The 19,197-nt window shown below is 38.0% G+C and overlaps 1 protein-coding gene across 4 annotated transcripts in view; it reads left to right on the top strand.

Moving 5' to 3' along the window:
* Window positions 1-19,197, top strand: part of PBX3 (PBX homeobox 3) — a 225,760-nt gene that overhangs the window by 188,473 nt on the left and 18,090 nt on the right. For 3 of the 4 annotated variants that reach the window (XM_068964577.1, XM_068964567.1, XM_068964586.1), the window contains exon 5: window positions 333-468. In XM_068964577.1, the coding sequence (XP_068820678.1) occupies window positions 333-468 (136 nt within the window). Of the gene's footprint in view, window positions 1-332; window positions 469-15,970; window positions 16,029-18,778; window positions 18,784-19,197 lie in introns of all 4 variants that reach the window. The other variant, XM_068964559.1, reaches the window with a different exon arrangement.

The raw sequence follows: 19,197 nt of genomic DNA, 5'->3' as shown, positions 1-19,197 counted from the left end.
TGTAGCCCTTATCTGTTTTGTTATAACTGTATCCTTATTGAATATCTAGAACGCATTAGATCCTTAATAAGTATTTGTTGAATAAATTAAATAGTGAAGTGAATTGTGCTTTACATTCTAGAGTTTTTCTTAGTTATCCTACATCTTAATGTGAATTGGATAGTTCTCTGGAGAATGCCAAGAGTACAATTTACAATATCATGATGATACATGAGACCCTGAGAATGTTAAAAAATAGAAATCTAACTTTTTTTTTGTATAATCCTAAGTAATATATCCTTCTTTGGTTAATGTGGACTATAACTACTGTTCTCCTTTTGGTTCCTTCATAGACGAAAAAGGCGTAACTTCAGTAAACAGGCCACAGAAATCCTGAATGAATATTTTTACTCACACCTCAGCAACCCCTACCCCAGTGAAGAAGCCAAAGAGGAGCTGGCCAAGAAGTGCAGCATCACAGTGTCCCAGGTGAGAGGGGTGCCACAGGTGCGTCGTGTTCCTCCATTGGCTGTAGGAACCCTGCTCTTCTCCTCAGGGCGTTTTCATCAAATTTCATATCCAAATGTTTCATCACCGAAGAAGATATAAGGAAAACATAGATATTTCCACATTTTTATGCAAGCTTTTAAAGCTTAGATAATTTCTTTTCACCTTAAATGTCAAAGAATCAAAATGATCCCCGCTTCCCTAGCGTACATCTCTAGAAAGAACAGAAACATACTTTGGGGAGAGACGTGGTTTACACTCACATGACTCTTCGGTAAACAGCATGGAGTTTCGCTTTCCCGATTTAGATGACCGGTCTAATCTACCAGTGAGAAACCAACGTGTTTGTTGTCAAAAGGAAGTTTCATATAGCTCTGTGATGAAAGCTTTGAGGAGTTCTCCAAGTCCTTTCTTGATAACCGTGCTATGATATTTGGGTTTCAAAGATTTCTTTGCTTTTTTGTTATCCATGAAATGGAAGAATTAAATTCATGCCTATCCCTGCTTTTGTTGTTGTTATTTTTTAAAATGTCTATTTGTAATAAATGGTGCCCTGGAAGTTAGCTTTCATCTTATAACACAAATACACTTAATTTTAGGCAGATAGACTTGTTTTATTTTTAATGTATTTGGCTGCATCAGGTGTTAGTTGCAGCAAGTGGGATCTTCATTACATCATGAAGGAACTTTGCTTGTGACACACGGACTCTCCAGTTGTGGCATGAGCTCAATAGTTGTGGCACATGGGCCCCATTGCTCCACTAGCTTGTGGGATCTTAGTTCCCCAACCAGGGATTGAACCCACTTCCCCTGCAGTGGAAGGCAGATTCTTAACCACTGGACCCACCAGGGAAATCCCAGACTTGCTTTTTAGACTGAAAGTTGGAGACAAATAAGTAACCAAGTAACTGTAGCTCCTTAAAAAACAAGTATATTCTATTGGCATTAGCTCTAAACTATAATTTTACTTTAAGTCCTCATATTATTGTTTATAGATTATAACTTCAATAAGATTTCTTTATAGCAAGCAAATGCAGTAGTCAACCAGTTCTTGCAGTGACACGGAAAAGCTCACTCATGGCAGAAATTTTAATGGTGCCTAGAAGTCATGTGACACAAATTTTAATGTAGCCTCTAAATAAATATTCATATAGATCTGAAGTTCATGATTCTAAACTTTCACATTCTAATGAAAGTTTCATATCGGTGTTTTTATTTTTATTGAAGAAGGGTTGATTTATAGTGTTGTGCCAGTCTCTACTGTACAGCAAAGTCACAAGGCATTCCTGTTTTAGTATTCTTTCCCATTATGGTTTATCACAGGATGTTGACTATATACAGCTCCTTGTGTTATACAGTAGTGCCTTGCTGTTTATTCACCCTATTCATAATGGTTTACACCTGCTAGTCCCAGTAGCGCTCTCTGACTTAGGATTCAGATGTTTGTGGGTCCTGTTCAAATTAAGATGTTTCATGCTTCTACTTCCTTTCTTGCTTTCTTTTTTATTTCTATAACATATTCACCACTGGAGTTTAACACATTATATACATTTTTTCGAAAATCAGTATAATCCTGGTTTTTCACTGGTTGTACTTGCTTCTTGTGTATGTTATGTATGATTTGTTAACACATGCTTGTGTAACGAGTAAGAAAAGTTTCCTTCTGACTATTCTGAACTAGGGAAGTTTTGCTGTACTTCTAAAATAGGCTGCTGCTGCTGCTAAGTCAACTTTAGTCGTGTCAGACTCTGTGCGACCCCATAGACGGCAGCCTACCAGGCTCCCCCATCCCTGGGATTCTCCAGGCAAGAACACTGGAATGAGTTGCCATGTTCTTCTCCAATGCGTGAAAGTGAAAAGTGAAAGTGAAGTCGCTCAGTTGTGTCTGACTCTTCGCAACTCTGTGGATAGTAGCCCACCAGGCTCCTCCATCCATGGGATTCTCCAGCCAAGAGTACTGGAGTGGGGTGCCATCGCCTTCTCCCCTAAAATAGGTTAGGATCCCATTTACCTTTTTTTTTTTCTAAAAAAAAAAAAAAACATTCACTACTATATTCATTCTGTTGATTTTTCGTAGAAAAATAGCTTAAGTTTTGGGAATTTTTTTAGTAATTGCATCAATTAGAAATAATATAGACATAGATATATTTCTTTGTCCAAAAAGCAGACTTTATGACCTTTTTTTCAGCGTTTCAAATGGAGAATTTCAACAATCAGTGTAAGATTCAGTGTAAATTGTGACAATTTCCTCTCCATTTTACTTTTTCACGCTTAAAAGTGTTATTTCCCCTCCACTATTCCCTTTTCCCCACATCTCTGACATGGAAACAGTGTTATTTTAACTATTTAAGACACAAGTTGCTAGCGTTTCTCCTCCTCCCCCGACTTGTGTGGCATGCAGGGTCTTAGTTGCCCATCCAGGAATTGAACCTGTGCCCCTTGCATTGGAAGCAGAGTCTTAACCACTGGACTGCCTGGAAAGTCCAGTTGCTAGCCTTTTTAATTAGTATCCTTTTAAGTTGTTTAATTTCTCTGTGAAAGCAGAGAATATTCCAGACCTGACAGGTGAACTAATTTCTAAAGAGAAAAAACAGTGTTTTAAATATGCATCATACTAAAGTACAATTAAAGTTAGAATCCAGAAGTTGTTAATATACAAAGCTAACTTTAAAATATTGAAACCCACTGAAAATTGATAACTATAGCAATATTTTTTGCTAGATTTAAAGTGTATGAAATTGGTTTATTCTTTATTGCTTGAAATAAAAATATTGCTTAAAATACTTAATAATTAGGAATAAGAAAGGAATTCTCAGAAGAAAATGTAAGGAAATATCTTTAGTACTTTGAGAATAGTCTTTAAAACGATAAAGTGTGTAAGCAACAAGGGAAAAGGTTGATAAATCCAGTGGTAGGATGTTTGTCAAAGTACTTAAAAAAGATTGTGAAACATCAGCAAGATGCAACCATTTTAGTAAAGATTATATCAGGCAAACATTACCAACAGATATTAAATCTAGGAGGATATTTGTATGAAGAATATGGTATTAAAGTATCTCTCCTCTCCATAGGCCTTTTTTAGTTACAAGGGATATTTTTTAGAAAGGCCATTATAAAGTGGGAAAATGGAATAAAACCTTGACCAGGTGATTAGAATCAACATTATCAAAGAGGGACAAATGGACATTTATATAGTATTTTGCCCTGGAATGTAACCTGAATCTAATCACTAGAAAACATCAAAACATCAGCCAAACCCATAATGAGGAATGTTCTAGTTGGAAAAAAAGTGAGGAAGGAGTAGTAGTCTTTAAAAATATCAAAGACAGACCATGGAAATATTCTAGATTAAGAGAGGCTAAAGAGACATCACATGTAAATGCAATGTTTGACCCTAGACTGGATCCTCTACTGGAGGGGAAAATACCATAAAGGAATTATTTATAAATATTATAAATTATTTATAATTATCTACAAATTATATTCAGTTCAGTCCCTCAGTCATGTCCGACTCCTTGCGACCCCATGAATTGCAGCATGCCAGGCCTCCCTGTCCATCACCAACTCCCGGAGTTCACGCGTACTCACGTCCATCGAGTCGGTGATGCCATCCAACCGTCTCATCCTCTGTTGTCCCCTTTTCCTCCTGCCCCCAATCCCTCCCAGCATCAGAGTCTTTTCCAATGAGTCAACTCTTCGCATGAGGTGGCCAAAGTACTGGAGTTTCAGCTTTAGCATCATTCCTTCCAATGGACACCCAGGACTGATCTCCTTTAAGATGGACTGGTTGGATCTCCTTGCAGTCCAAGGGACTCTCAAGAGTCTTCTCCAACACCACAGTTCAAACGCATCAATTCTTTGGCACTCAGCCTTCTTCACAGTCCAACTCTCACATCCATACATGACCACTGGAAAAACCATAGCCTTGACTAGACGGACCTTTGTGGACAAAGTAATGTCTCTGCTTTTGAATATGCTATCTAGGTTGGTCATAACTTTTCTTCCAAGGAGTAAGCGTCTTTTAATTTCATGGCTGCAGTCACCATCTGCAGTGATTTTGGAGCCCCAAAATATAAAGTCTGACACTGTTTCCACTGTTTCCCCATCTATTTCCATGAAATGATGGGACCAGATGCCATGATCTTCGTTTTCTGAATGTTGAGCTTTAAGCCAACTTTTTCATTCTCCTCTTTCACTTTCATCAAGAGGCTTTTTAGTTCCTCTTCACTTTCTGCCATAAGGGTGGTGTCATCTGCATATCTGAGGTATTGATATTTCTACTGGCAATCTTGATTCCAGCTTGTGCTTCTTCTAGCCCAGCATTTCTTATGATGTACTCTGCATATAAGTTAAATAAGCAGGGTGATAGAATACAGCCTTGACGTACTCCTTTTCCTATTTGGAACCAGTCTGTTGTAATTGTACTGTGGTTATACAAGAGAACATCTCTAGTCTTAAGAAATACACAGTGACTCACTTAGGGGTAAGGGGCCATGGTGTATATATTCAATAATTTACCCTCCTGGTTCAGGGAAAAAAATGTGTGTTTATACACACACACACACACATGCATATAGGTGTGTGTATGTATGTATATTGTATTGTATTGTTCAGTCTGTCTGTCATGTCTGACTCCTTGCGAACCCATGGACAGCAGCGCACCATGCCTCCCTGTCCCTCACCATCTCCCGAAGTTTGTCCTTCATATTTATGTATATGAACAGATACAAATATATATATATATATATATATATATATATATACACACACACATACACACACACAGTATGAGAGAGTGTGTGTGCTTGAGAGCCCAACAATGATAAAACAAATGTGATAAAATGTTAATAACAGATGAATCTGGGTCAAGGGGATGCATACACATTCTTTACAATTTTTATTCTTGCAACTTCCTTTGCAAGTATGAAATTATTTCAGATAAAGCCTTTTTAAAATGTGAAGACAGTCCACAAACTGTAAGAAGATATTTGTAAGTGTATAAGCAAGAGGATTAAAATCCAAAATATATAGAACTCCTATAAGTTAATAAGAAGAAGATGTCCTAGTGAAAAATAGGCCAAAAACACAAGGATTTCATAGAAGATAGTTATCAAGAATCCATGATTTCAAAACTGTATTAAAGTAACATTTATACTGAGTAGGTTGGCAAAAAAAATCCTAACACTGACTATATAGAGTCCTGCACATTGGTTGGTACATATATATGGCAGCAGGAACCCTTAAACATCATTGGTAGAAATATAAATTGGTATAGCCACTTTGGAAAACTTGGCATTGTCTTATACCTTTGAATATACACATATCATTCAATCCATAATTTCCCCTTTATGTGAAATTGCCCTGGAAAACCTTGTTGTGTATATTAGGAGACTTGTGGAAGCATTCATAGTAACATTGAAATGACAAAAAAATTGAAATAAGCCAATTTTTCATTGACTGAAGAAGCAGATATACCCACTGTGATATAATCCTACAATGGATTACTGTATAGGTATGAAAAAGAATGATTTATAGCAATACACTATACACGTTAATTTGTGTGAATTCTAATATTGAAGTGAAAATGCGAATTGCAGACTATATATAATATGATATTTTTATAAAGTTAAAAACCAAATAAACAGCATATTATTTAGGGGGTGCATGGTTAAATATAAAGAAAGAAATGAAATGATAAAAAATATTATTGATTCGAATGGGATTGGAAAGAAATATTTAAAGAGTTATAGTGGTATTGTTGGTTCAGTTCAGTTCATTCACTCAGTTGTTTCCTACTCTTTGCGACCCCATGGACTGCAGCATGCCATTCTTTCCTGTCCATCACCAACTCCCGGAGCTTGCTCAAACTCATGTTCATCGAGTTGGTGATGCCATTCAACCATCTCATCTTCTGTCATCCTCTTCTCCTCTTGCATTCAATCTTTCCCAGCATCAGGGTCTTTTCAAATGAGTCAGTTCTTCACATCAGGTGGCCAATATTGGAGTTTCAGCTTCAGCATCAGTCCTTCCAATGAATATTCAGGACTAATTCCTTTAGGATTGACTGGTTTGCTCTTCCTACAGTCTAAGGAACTCTCAAGAGTCTTCTCTCACACCACAGTTCAAAGGCATCAGTTCTTCCACGCTCAGCTTTCTTTATGGTCCAACTCTCATATCCATACATGACTACTGGGAAAACCATAGCTTTGATTAGACAGACCTTTGTTGGCAAAATAATGTCTCTGCTTTTTAATATGCTGTCTCGGTTTGTCATTGTGGTAGTGTATTTATTAAGTTGTGATAGATTTGTAGAGGTTAATTTAATTTTTTTGCATTATAAACCTACACATAGAAGCCTAGGAAGTCATATGTGAATTATTAAATCTAATTAGCAGAATTCTTAAAATAATATTTCCATTCATTTGTTAACAAAAATTTTCTTGTTGGGACTTTGCTGTCAGTCCAGTGGTTAAGACTCTGTGCTTCCACTGCAAGAGGCGTAAGTTCGATCCATGTTCAGGGAACTAAGATTCTGCATTCTGTTCAGTGTGGCCAAACAAAAACCACCCAAAAGCAAATAAAATGTATTATAACACCTATTATGTGTCAGATTCTTTGCTATGGATGGAAGAGACATATGTGAACTTTACAGGCTGAACCCCCTGCCCTACCTGATAGAATTGTGTACACATGTCACTGAAAGATATATATAAATATGAATATCCTTATCAACAGTATAATAGCCAAACTAGAAACAACGGAAAGATCCTTCAGTAGGAAAATGGATAAATAAAAGTGATATATTTGTATATATTTGGGATATTATGTAACAATGAGAATGAATGAACTAAACTATATGTAATTACATAATGCTGATTGAAAGAAGTCAGGCATTTAATGTATAGTTTATTACAGAGTTCAAAAGCAAGCAAAATTAATCTTAGTGTTAGAAATTAGAATTGGAAAGGGGAGTGTTTTTCAATCTAAATGATGGTTCCATGGGTGTATTTACTTTATGGAAATTTACCAAGCACTGTACTTATAATGTGTGCCCCTTTTTTTGTGTATATATTTTTAAATTGACTAAAAGGTTACTTATACAACAGCAACAAATCTGCTCCTATGGAACTTGGATTTTCCTGGTAGGATACAAACAGGTAAAGTAAGTAAATGAAATTATAAGTTAGAAAAGGATAGGCATTATGGAGCAAAAGGAAGGAAGGAGAATAGGAAGGTAAAGGCTGTAATTTTCAATAGAGTGGTAAGGAAAACTCCTCCTGAGAAAATAGCTTTTGGTAAAAATTGAAGGTGATGAGTGACCAAGCCATGTGGCTAATTGGTGAAGAACATTCCAGGCAGAAAGGACAGTAAGTGCAAAGGCTCTGTGGTAAAAGTAGCCTGAGCAAGTGGGGAAAGTGGTAGGAAATGAAGTCAAAGAGACAGGTCCAAATGGTACAGGCCTTAGAGACCATGGTAATGACTTGGCCTTCTACTCAAAGTGAGATAGAATACTGAGGACTGACATGATCTGACTTAAGTTTTAACAGGGTCACCATGGGTGCTGTATTGACATTAGACGATGGGAGGCAAGGGAAAGCAGAGATGCCAGTTAAGATGCCACTGCAATAATCCAGGCAGAAGATGATGGTGGCTTGGACCAGGATGATAGTAGTAGAGGCTGAGAGATGGCTGCATTCCAGGTAATTGAGAAAGTACAGCTGAGGGTTTACTGATAGGGTGACTTTAATATTTTTGGCCTGAGCAGTGGAAGTGTGAAGCTGTCATTAAGTGTGTTGGGGAAGGATTTGGAAGGAATAGGTCCTGGCGTAAGATCAGGAGTTTGGTTTGGATCATATTAAATTACTTTGTATTACAGACATCTCAGATGGTAAAGAATCTGCCTGCAGTACAGGAGACCTGGGTTTGATCCCTTGGTCGAGAAGACCCCCTGGAGAAGGGAATGGCCACCCTCTCCAGTATTCTTGCCTGGGAAATTCCATGGACAGAAGAGCCTGGTGGGCTACAGTCCATGGGATTGCAAAGAATGGGACATGACTGAATACAGCATAGCACAGTGTGATTTAGTAAGCTGGAGTTCCCCTTTTACATAACACTCTGAAAGTTCACAAAGAAAGAAATTTCATGAGTGCCAAGAATCATAGTTAAAATTGTCATATATTCCTAATCAGTGGGGCAGATATTAATATGCTTTTACTTTTTGGAATAGAGCTAACTTGCCTTGATTATTCAAGTTAGTAAGTCACAAAAAACTCCATTGTTCTCCTGATTCCAATTTTGAATTTAAATAACTCAGGCCCTCCTTTCTTTGCCAGGTGTTTTTAGAATGAAAAATGTTAACTTATTCTTCACCGCTACTGTAATTGAAGTGTACTGTAAAGAAAAGATTGATTTTCTATTTTAGCAGATGAGAACCTGAAATAATAGAGTGCTTAATTTGCAGCATTAAGTTCATTCATTCATTCATCCAACTTAGATATCTAACTAATGTAGGTTTTTAAAGCAGTACAGAAGACCCATTTCTGTAACTGTCTAGTGTGGAAAAAATTACATAACCCTTACTGATGAGGAGGCATGTTCAGAGAAGTTAAATGAATTGAGAAGAGTCACAAGTCCTGGTGAGTGGGAGAGCTGAAAGTTCTTACATAGAAGTTCTTGATAAAAAGAATTAAAACAGATTTTTACTTTTTTTCCTGCAAGAAGCAATGTGATTCCTCTTTCCCTTGGGCCCCGGCTCAGAGTCCTGGTTTGTGAGGTACAGGCTGGGCTTATATCACTAGGGCTGCATCATTTCCCCCTAAGCTACTTAGAGACTCCAGGCTAGTTAGTAGTCTGAGGTCTCCTTACTCATTAAACTACTTATTCCAAAGCAGTGAATATTCAGTAAGCTAATTAAAATTTGTAAGTAAGATTTCTTTATTAAAAAAATCTATTAAAATAAGAAGAAGCCCGTTAAAATAATAATTAGAGCAGGAAAAAAAGATGACTATCAAATTACAGTATCTTTTGCAGCTATCCATAAAAGCCTTTTCAGTGATTTTGGCGGTAGAGAGAAGGCAGAAGCGGATTTCTACTCTAAGTATGCAGTTGGTGAACTGGAGATGAGTTAAAGGAAAATGGCAGCTATTTTGTTGAAGTGGATCTTTCACACTGTCTTAAAAGAAGGCTGCAAACCCTCTGTTCTGTGAAGTCTCTGATTGTGTGTCCTCGTGGAGATGCGATGTCATTAAACAATGTGCAGAGAATAAAGGAACAGGTTGTAAAAAGATGAGACCTTTGATGATGTTGTAACTCCAAATACAGAGAAGGCATATCTGCACAATTTCAAGAAAACAGGGAAGCCACTGATTTTTAATTGTTCTTCTCTGCTAACAGTCAGCACCGTGATTAACTTGATGCCGAACGCTTGCTCCAGGGATGTCAGGTATTATATTCATCTTAGAGAATCTTCTTTAAGGGAGTCTGTAATACTTGTTTGATGTGACACCCAACTAAGGATAGAGAGACGATTTCCAGCTTAGTGTTTTTTGAGTTTTCTTATCAAGAAGAAGCCATAACCAGAATCACAGTCCCTCCAGTGTTTGTCCCTTTCACCACCTTGTCTGTCCTTTCCCTTTGAGCATTCCAGTCTGTCATCCTTGCATCTCACCTTTCCACTGCTTCAATTCTGTGGTCAGACCAACAAGCCAAAGTATCAGTCAGGGTCCCAGGAGAAAACAGATGGCACACTCAAATTAGAATAATTTGAGGATACCTTAGTAAAGTGACTGTTTACACAAGTGTGGGCAGAGTGTAGGGAAACCACAAAGGATAATGCTGGTGCTGCTTGGTTCTTTTACTATCCCTTGGCCTAAAGAGATAAGGAAGATTATAGGAACCCACGACCTAGAAGCTGTGTGGAGAAGGCCAGTAACTGAGATCTTAAGTAAAAGCAGTATTACAATGAGGGAGTCTGGGGAACAAATACGCTGACCTTACTTTTGTCTCTCCTCATCCCCTACCAGTGACTTCCTTTGGCCAGAAGCCTCGAGGCATATAGGTCAGCCTCTTGGCGCCCAGAGTAGGGTGAGAGTAGATATAGATAGGGAAGAGTGAAAATAGGAAATATAGTGTAGCCTGAAGGGCAAAGACCGATCAGAACCAGCTCTGAGTGGTAACCTCATCCAGGAAATCTGGGATTCTCCAGAGATGCTCTTGGGCTGCCTTTGTTCTTGTCTTTTGGCTTCTCTTCCTTCTTCTGTCAGTTTATGTGGAGAGCATGTTATTTTTCTGAAACATGTATGGATTTTTGAGAGTAGAAGCTACATAGTATAAGTAAGTTAATTTGATCCATCCAAATGTACATACCAGGAGTTTGGACTGTTTTCGTGATTCTCTCAGCAGGCACTGAGTGCCTACTGTGATCACTGTGGCAAAGAAAGGTGAATAAGATAATGTTCTTTTCGCTGAGAAATGTCAAATTCCTTGAGGGAGACAGACAGTTGTGTTGTTGACAGGATACCAGAGTTATCCGAGGGAATGTACCAATGCATATGGGTGCCAATGAATATGGTACCAGGAGGGGTTTAGTGAGGATTAGGAAAGTACCCTCAAATTAAAGCTCTGTGACCTTGGGCAAGTCATTTAAATTTACTGTGCCTCATTTCCTTGTGTATAATTTGAATAAAAATAGCTAAATAAAGCTACAGTGAGTTTCAGTGAGAATATATATAAATCTCCAAGCAGAGTGCTTATCAAAGAGTAAGAAAAATTGTAATAATAGTTATTATTATGCTGTTTCTCCTGCGTGGGATGGTCTAACCCTGACCTTCCTACATATTTGCATAAATATTTTAATTACTGCTCTTTCAAAGCTTACTTCAAATATCAATTCTTCAAGAAAGTTTTGCTTGAACTTCCAGTTCATATCCTCTATTATATACTTTCATAGCTTCTCATTCTTTTCCTTGATAACACTTACCACAACTGTAAGTAACTAATAAATTGTTTAATGCTATTCTTCTGATAGCTGGTGAATTCCCTGTTGATTGAGACTGTGATCTTATTCAGCACTATATCCTGAATGCCTAGAAGAGTGTACAGCACTTAGACACTCAGTGAGTATTTGTTGGAGAAATGATTTAGATAGAAAGCCAAGCTGGAGCCTGATTGGGGAAGGTCTACAATTATGATGTTTAGATGTCTGTAATTATGCCTATAATTATATGGTTGACCAGTTTAGATTTGTTTTGCATTAATTAATTAGTTATACATTATTCATTCAGTAAGTGATTGTTGGTCACTGTGCTAGTCTGTCCTTGTGGAGCTTACATTCTAATGAGGAGAGAAGGATAATTTATACATATATATATATATATAATGTATGTGTTTGTGTATGCTCAGTGTGTCCACCTCTTTGGAATGTAAGGAACCAAAGCCCCCTCATCTCCTCTATTTTTGGAATTTTTCCAGGCCAGAATACTGGAGTGGGTTGCCATTTCTGTATCCAGGAGATCTTCCCAACCCAGGGATCAAACCCACGTCTCTTGCATCTCCTTCATTGGCAAGCAGTTCTTTACCACTAGCTCAGCTGGTAAAGAATCTGCCTGCAATGCAGGAGACCTCAGTTCGATTCCCGGGTCAGGAAGATCCGTTGGAGAAGGGATAGACTACCCACTCCAGTATTCTTGGGCTTGCCTGGTGGCTTAGCTGGTAAAGAATCTGCCTGCAATGTGGGAGACCTGGGTTGAGAAGATCCACTGGGGAAAGGATTGGCTATCCACTCCAGTATTCTGGCCTGGAGAATTCCATGGGCTGTATAGTCCATGGGGTTGCAAAGAGTTGTACACAACTGAGTGATTTTCACTTTTCACTTTCTTTACCACTAGCACCACCTGGGAAGCCCTATATATAAATAATGTATAATTTTATATGTTATTTATCTTATATTTTAAATATAAATATTATATATAATGCCCTGTGCTGAATAAGTGCTGTGAAGTAAAATAAGGGCAATATAGATTTATGGGTTGGGGTGATGTGATCAGATTTATGAAAGATAAATCTAGCACTAATGTGTAAGGTCAGTTTGAAAGGGAAAACCCTAGAATGAGAGCAACTATAGTAGGGGATTAGTGGCATAGTTTAGGAAAAAGGTGGTAAAGATTCAAATTAGGCCATTGAAAGCAGAAAACAGGGATACAGTTTTAAAGTATTTTGGGGATAGAATTGGTATTCTGGAGGTTGGGTTAACAATTGGATATGCATATAAGAAAGACAGAGTAGAAGATAGTGGAAGTTTTTAGCCTACATAATTGAAGATGGTGATATTAACTGATATAGGAAACACATAAGAAAAAAAAAAAACCCTTAGCATTTCCTTATTTATTTATTTATGTTCTTTTTAGGAAATGCTGGTTTGATGGAGGGGAGAGTAAAGATATGCCAGATTTGCCTTGCCATCAGTATCCCAGTTGGGAAATGTTCAGTTTGGAAATATAATTTAGGGGAAAGATCAAGTTTAAAGATTCAGCTTGAGAATCATTCACTTAAATTCATAGTTGAATGGATGATGTTGATGAGGGAATTTGCAGGTAAGAAGGAAATAAGGCCACAAGTAATGACTTTTCCATGGGTTGTTTGTCAGCTCTGAGAGGATGATTAAGAGGTTAAGCTGTGCTTTTGACAACTTTGAAGGGCTGAGGAGGCAGGTATTGGTGTAAGGGTATCTGGGACCTATGAAGGGGGAGGATACCTTGCTTCCCTTGCATTGTGTTAGGGCTTATACTACCAGAGCTACATCTTAGTAGCAGGGATCTATTGGAAGTATACATAGACCCTCACGGAGCCTGTAATTCTGTTTCAGAATACCTCAGTCCTTGACTTGGATTGCTAGTCCTTGTCAGTGTCTGGACAAGCCAGTATAATTTTTTTTGTGGAGAAAGATAGCACCATTCTAGACTTCAAGTTGTTTCTATAAACAAAACAAGTACAACATTGGGGACACAATCGGGGCGGGGTGGGGGGAAACAGACATAGAAGAAGACATAACAATATATATTGAAACCAGCAGAAATAACAGACAATAGAAACAGATTCAAAGAACTTTAGAGAATAAAAGGATCTGATATGGAGTATAAAATACTATGCTTTATATATTTAGCACAATAAGCAAAATGGAGAATTTTGTCAGAGAGCTGGAAACCATAAAAAACATTGTATGGATATTTTAGAAACAAAAATAAAGTAACCAAAATTAAGAATTCAGTGTATGGATTTTAAAGCAGGTTAAACATAGCTGAAGAGAGAATTAGTGAACTGGAAGATGGGTCATAAGAAAATAACCATGCTGAAGAATGGAGAGACAATAGGATAGAAAATCAAGAGAAAGAGTAAGGGACACTGAAGGTATAGTAAGAAGTCTAACATAAATGTAATTGCAGTCCCAGAAGCAAACATAATAGTGTGTCAGAAGCAATATTTGAAATGTAAAGGCTTCTAACTTTCCAAAACTGATGAAAGACTCTAAAGCCCTAGATTTACCAAAAGGTACAATTTCAAAAGAAGATTAATAAGTAGAAATCCACACTGAACACAGTGAAAACAAAAGCCACCAGTGGGAGAAATAAGAGTGACTTCAAAGGCATAGCCATTAGGCTGACTGCTGATTTCTTAATGAAAACAATAAAGCCATAATACTGTAGAATGATAAAGAGATGAAATAAATTAAATGTCAGCCTAGAATTCTGTATCTGCCAAAAATGATCTTTCATAGTAGAAGTGAAATGAAGACATTCTCGGTAAAAAGTTGAGAGAATTTGTCCCATTTTCTCTCTAAAGGAAGCACAAAAAATATGGCAGAAGTAAAAATATTTCAGATAGAAGGCAGAAGTACAGGAAGGAGTGGAAAGCAAAGAAAAGGGTAAATGTGTATGTGAGTCTAAATAAATATTGTGTTTAAAATAATAATAATAAGATCCCATTTGTTTATAATACATACAGAATTAAAATACACAGTAATAATGCCTTTTAAGTTATCTAATGCTCTTACATTTTTTGCAAAAGATGGTAAAAATACCAATTAACATAAAAGTACCAGTTAATGTTAGACTTTGATAGTTAAGAATGTATAATCTCTTAGGGAATCACCTAAAGAATACTAAAGGAGTGTATAACTTCCAAATAAAGAAGGAAATGTAGAATAATTTTTGAAAATAAGCAGTCTAAAAGAAGGCAAGAAAGGATTAGAAAAAGAACCCAGTAAGTGGGACAAATAGGGAGCGCCTAGTAAGATGATAGATTTAAACCCAGATATTTCAGTAGCTACATTAAACACAAATGAAATCTAATCAGCAAATACTGTTGAATAAGATATAAAAATAAAAGCTAATTTCTTATATTCTCTAATAGATATATCTAAAGTATAATGACACAGAAAGAATGAAAATAACAGTGTGGGGGGAAAATACAACATGCAAACAATAACCAAAAGAAAGTTGGCATTTCTTAATTAATATTAGATAAAGAACACTTCAAGACAAAAAATATTACTGCAGATAAAGAGACACTAAATATTAATGACACAGCAGTTCTATATTTGTATGTACTTAATAACAGAAGCTCAAAAAACATAAATAAAAAACTAACTGAATGATAATGAAAACACAACTATCAAGATTCACGGGATAGGAATTCCCTGGTGGTCCAGTGGTCAGAACTCCACACTTTAACTGCCAAGGGCCCTTGTTCAGTCTCTGATGGGAGAACTAAGATCCCACAAGCCATGGAGCATGGCTGCCCCACCTTCCCATCCTCTAAAACAGGGGAGATTCTCCAAGACTGGTATAAATAGTTTCCTTTTCTCCCTCTTGACTTCCTAAAGTTAGATATTTAGCCCATTGCCCTTCAGGTACACCAGATTCTCTACCAAACCTGTGTTGTTACTTGTGTTGCATTTAGGCAATGATACTATTCCTTTGGGCTTCCCTGGTGGCCCAGTGGTAAAGAATCTGCCTGCCAACACAGGAGACGCAGATTTGATTTCTGGGTTGGAAAGATTCCTTGGAGAAGGAAATGGCAACCCACTCCAGTATTCTTGCCTGGGAAAGTCCCATGGACAGAGGAGCCTGGTGGGCTATAGTCCATGGGGTTGTAAAAGCATCAAACACGACTTAGCAACTAAAAAACAACAAACAACAACTTTTCTTTCATATCACTTGTTTTGAGAAATTGGTAAGATACAGAAACAGACTCCACCCTACCATTATTAAGGAGCAGTGTGACATTAAGCAAATTATTTAACCTGAAGTTCCCGTTTTGTGACTTGTAAAATTAGGATTGTGATAATTTCCTCAGAAGTTTGAGGGCTAAATGAGATCATACATGTCGACTGCCTAATACAGGGCCTGGTATGTGGTGAATGCTCCTTAAATGCTCATTTGTCATGTATTCAACCAGGGTTTTCTTTCCACGTAGGTTGTATATGTAGAGCCTCATAAAGTTCCCAGAAGAAAGAGGGGAAAGATGCCCTGGCCACTGGCAAACTAGTTGCTAGAAGCCCTCAGCTCCTAGGTTTTCACAGGCTTCATAGATGAGAGCTAGAGTGGGCATGGGGTGGGGAGTTGGAGGTCGAGTGAGGTTGTGTCTATTCTTAGTCTCTGAATAGATCTACCCTAAGTATATTCTTTACTCTAAAAATGCATGTGGTTCATTTTTAATGAGAATTAATTATGTATGTTGAAAGGGTAGGCTATCTTTTGAGGATAAGTATTTATATTTTACACAAATTCAGTGAAACTTCTGGATTTTTAAAAAGAAAACGGGGGTGTGTATCATTTGGTAGGGAGAGGCATTTGAATAAATACAGGTTCCCATGAAACAAAAGGCTCGACTATCAGATTTCTTACATAGGACACGGAATACATTTTGATGTTTTCAATTACAGAAATTAGATTATAATTATGACTGATTCACATTGTTGTATGGCAGAAACCAACACACTATAAGAAAATTTTCCACCAATTAAAAATAAACAAAATTAAAAAAAAAATGAATTAGATTTACACGAAAGTTATCTGGACAGAAATGTGGTCTACTGTTGTTTAAAAATGCTCTTGAGTTTTAATTCTGGAATGCTGATGCGTTGCTTTGGGAAATGGCCCTGCCTCTCATTGCAGCTGATGGGAGTCAGTTTCACAGCTTGATGTTGATGCTTCAAAAGTCTGTCAAAGAAGGATTTCCCTGGTGGTCCAGTGGTTAAGACTGCCTTCCAGTGCAGGGTGCCCAGGTTCGATCCCTAGTCCGGGAGCTGAGATCCCACATGCCTTGAAGCCAAAAAATCAAAACAAAAAACAGAAGCAATATTGTAACAAATTCAAAAAGACTTTTTAAAAATGGCGCACATCTAAAAAAGAAAAAAACTTTAAAAGAACAAGCAAACCAAAAAAAATCCAAAATCTGTCAAAGAGTCTTTCCATGGAGGCTGTGAGAGTGAGTTGCTCAGTTGTGTCCGACTCATTGTGACCCCATGGACTGTACAGTCCATGGAATTCTCCAGGCCAGAATACTGGAGTGGGGAGCCATTCCCTTCTCCAGGGGATCTTCCCAACCTAGGGATCAAACCCAGGTCTCCCACACTGCAGGTGCTTTCTTTACCAGCTGAGCCACCAGAGAAGCCCAAGAATACTGGAATAAGTAGGATATCCCTTCTCCAGTGGATCATCCCAGCCCAGGGATTGAACTGGGGTCTCTCCTGCATTGTAGGCAGATTCTTTACCAGCTGAGTTACCACGGAATCCCATGGAGGCTATAGAGGAACCTATTCAATTGTACACCTACCTGATACATTTTTTATTTTTTAATGAGAGAAATAATTTTAAAGGAATCTTTAACTGAAAACATTGTCTGTGGTAATTTAGAACCACCCCTCAGCGTGTGTTTTAGAGAGATGAACGGTGTCATCTGTTCCTCATGTACTGTGGCCGCGAGGCTGACACTTTATGTACTTCTGCAGATGCGCCTCTCTGTGAATGTCACGAGTAGTTACCAGTCTATCATGCACTGAGTACAAAGGGCACAGCCAAACTGTAAGGGTGTCAGCACGTTATGGCAATAAAATTTTTCACAGCCTCAAATAAAAAAAAATACAGTACTTGACAAGTGCATCTGTTTTAAATTATTTCAGACACTATGGAAACAGAATTTCTGTTGTTCAGTTCTCCCGTTAGAAGTGAATTGTGTTTCCAAAAGCTGGTTTTCAAGTCAGTTGTTCAGAGTTTGGAGTTTACTTTCTAAAAAGAAAATGAATTGGTCTGGATTCTTGAGCTAGCTCACATTTTAACCGTAAAGGAAATAAAATATTTTACACTGAAAAAGTAGGCTGAAAATTTGAGAGAAAAAATTATTTCTCTCATTAAAAAATTAAAAATGTGTCAGGTAGGTGTACAATTGAATAGGTTCCTCTAAAGCCTCCATGGGATTCCCTGCTTTGGTAGCCCTAACCACTTAATACAATAGAAAATAAAAAATTGAAAGAAGAATTTTGTTTTATGAAGAATATTAAGGAAAAGCAAGTCTTATTACACAAGTTATGGCAGGAAAAGCACAGGAAAAGCTGTGGCGCTCAGGCAAGCTAGATAAACTCTCTGACTGCAGTTTTCACATCAGTTAAACTGGGTCTTTGTGGTGCTACATAAGATAATAGTGTAAAATTCCTGGTAAAATGACTGGTTTTAAATGAGCTATCCATAAATGGCCGCTGTTAAAATAAACAGGTAGGATCCAAACCCAGGTTTCCTACAAATTCCAGGTCCGCTGTCTTGTCCGGCAAGTGGCTGTGTTGGGACAGCAGCAAGCAAGGGACTGGGAGGCCAGGGTAGAGCTGCCAGTTGCTTGTGTGGAACCACGCTACACAGTCGGGTGGACAGGAGCTCTCGGTCAGATGTCACCTTCCTGTGTGATAAGAAGGCTTATCACACACAGGTGTACAAGGGAGCAGCCCCTTTTCCCTTCTCTCACTGCTCCCTGCTCCCTAGTCCCCACTGCCAGGACCCTGCCAGTACTGGGGGCAGAGACAGGCTCTCTCAGAATCCAGAACTCTCATAGAAAGGGGGACCTGACCTTGTGACGAGAGGAAGTGTGACCTGCAGAGGGCTTTTTGTTGTTGCTCTTCTTGCTTGTTTGTTTTAAGAACAGGAAGAGCTAACACTTACCTGGTGCCTAGCACATCCCAAGCACAATCCTGTGCCTTTTAACATATTATCTCATTTAGCGTTCAAGGCAGCCCTGTGGGGAGCAGGCATCGTTACCCCATCTTGTAGACCAGGAAAGGAGAACTTAGATGATGTGACTGCACGAAGTTGACGCAGCTAGGAAATTACAGAGCAGGGATTCACATGCAGGTCTGGCGGCTCTCAGGTGCCCTCTGGGTTCTCAGGGGAATGCACACGTGTGGTCATCTACAGTGTGTCCAGCCTTTCTGTCTTTTTATAAACTTTACTGATCGTGTGCCCTTGGGAAGGAGAGGAATGGAATGAGATTTAGTTTATTAACACCATTAACTTTAAAAATTGAACAGGATCTGGCTTCCATCCCTCATTTCAAATCGAACCACATAATGGGGATGAAAACATATTGATTAGGGAGAAACTATTTATTAGAGGTAAAATTGTTTACAGTGTAAATAAACTACATGTTCCATTATACACGACTTGGCCT

The sequence above is a fragment of the Capricornis sumatraensis genome, chromosome 1 (genome assembly GCF_032405125.1).
Source record: "Capricornis sumatraensis isolate serow.1 chromosome 1, serow.2, whole genome shotgun sequence".
In the NCBI taxonomy this organism is placed as follows: Eukaryota; Metazoa; Chordata; class Mammalia; order Artiodactyla; family Bovidae; genus Capricornis; species Capricornis sumatraensis.
Note: the sequence above shows the minus strand (reverse complement) of the source record. Positions and strands in the feature narration are given on the sequence as shown.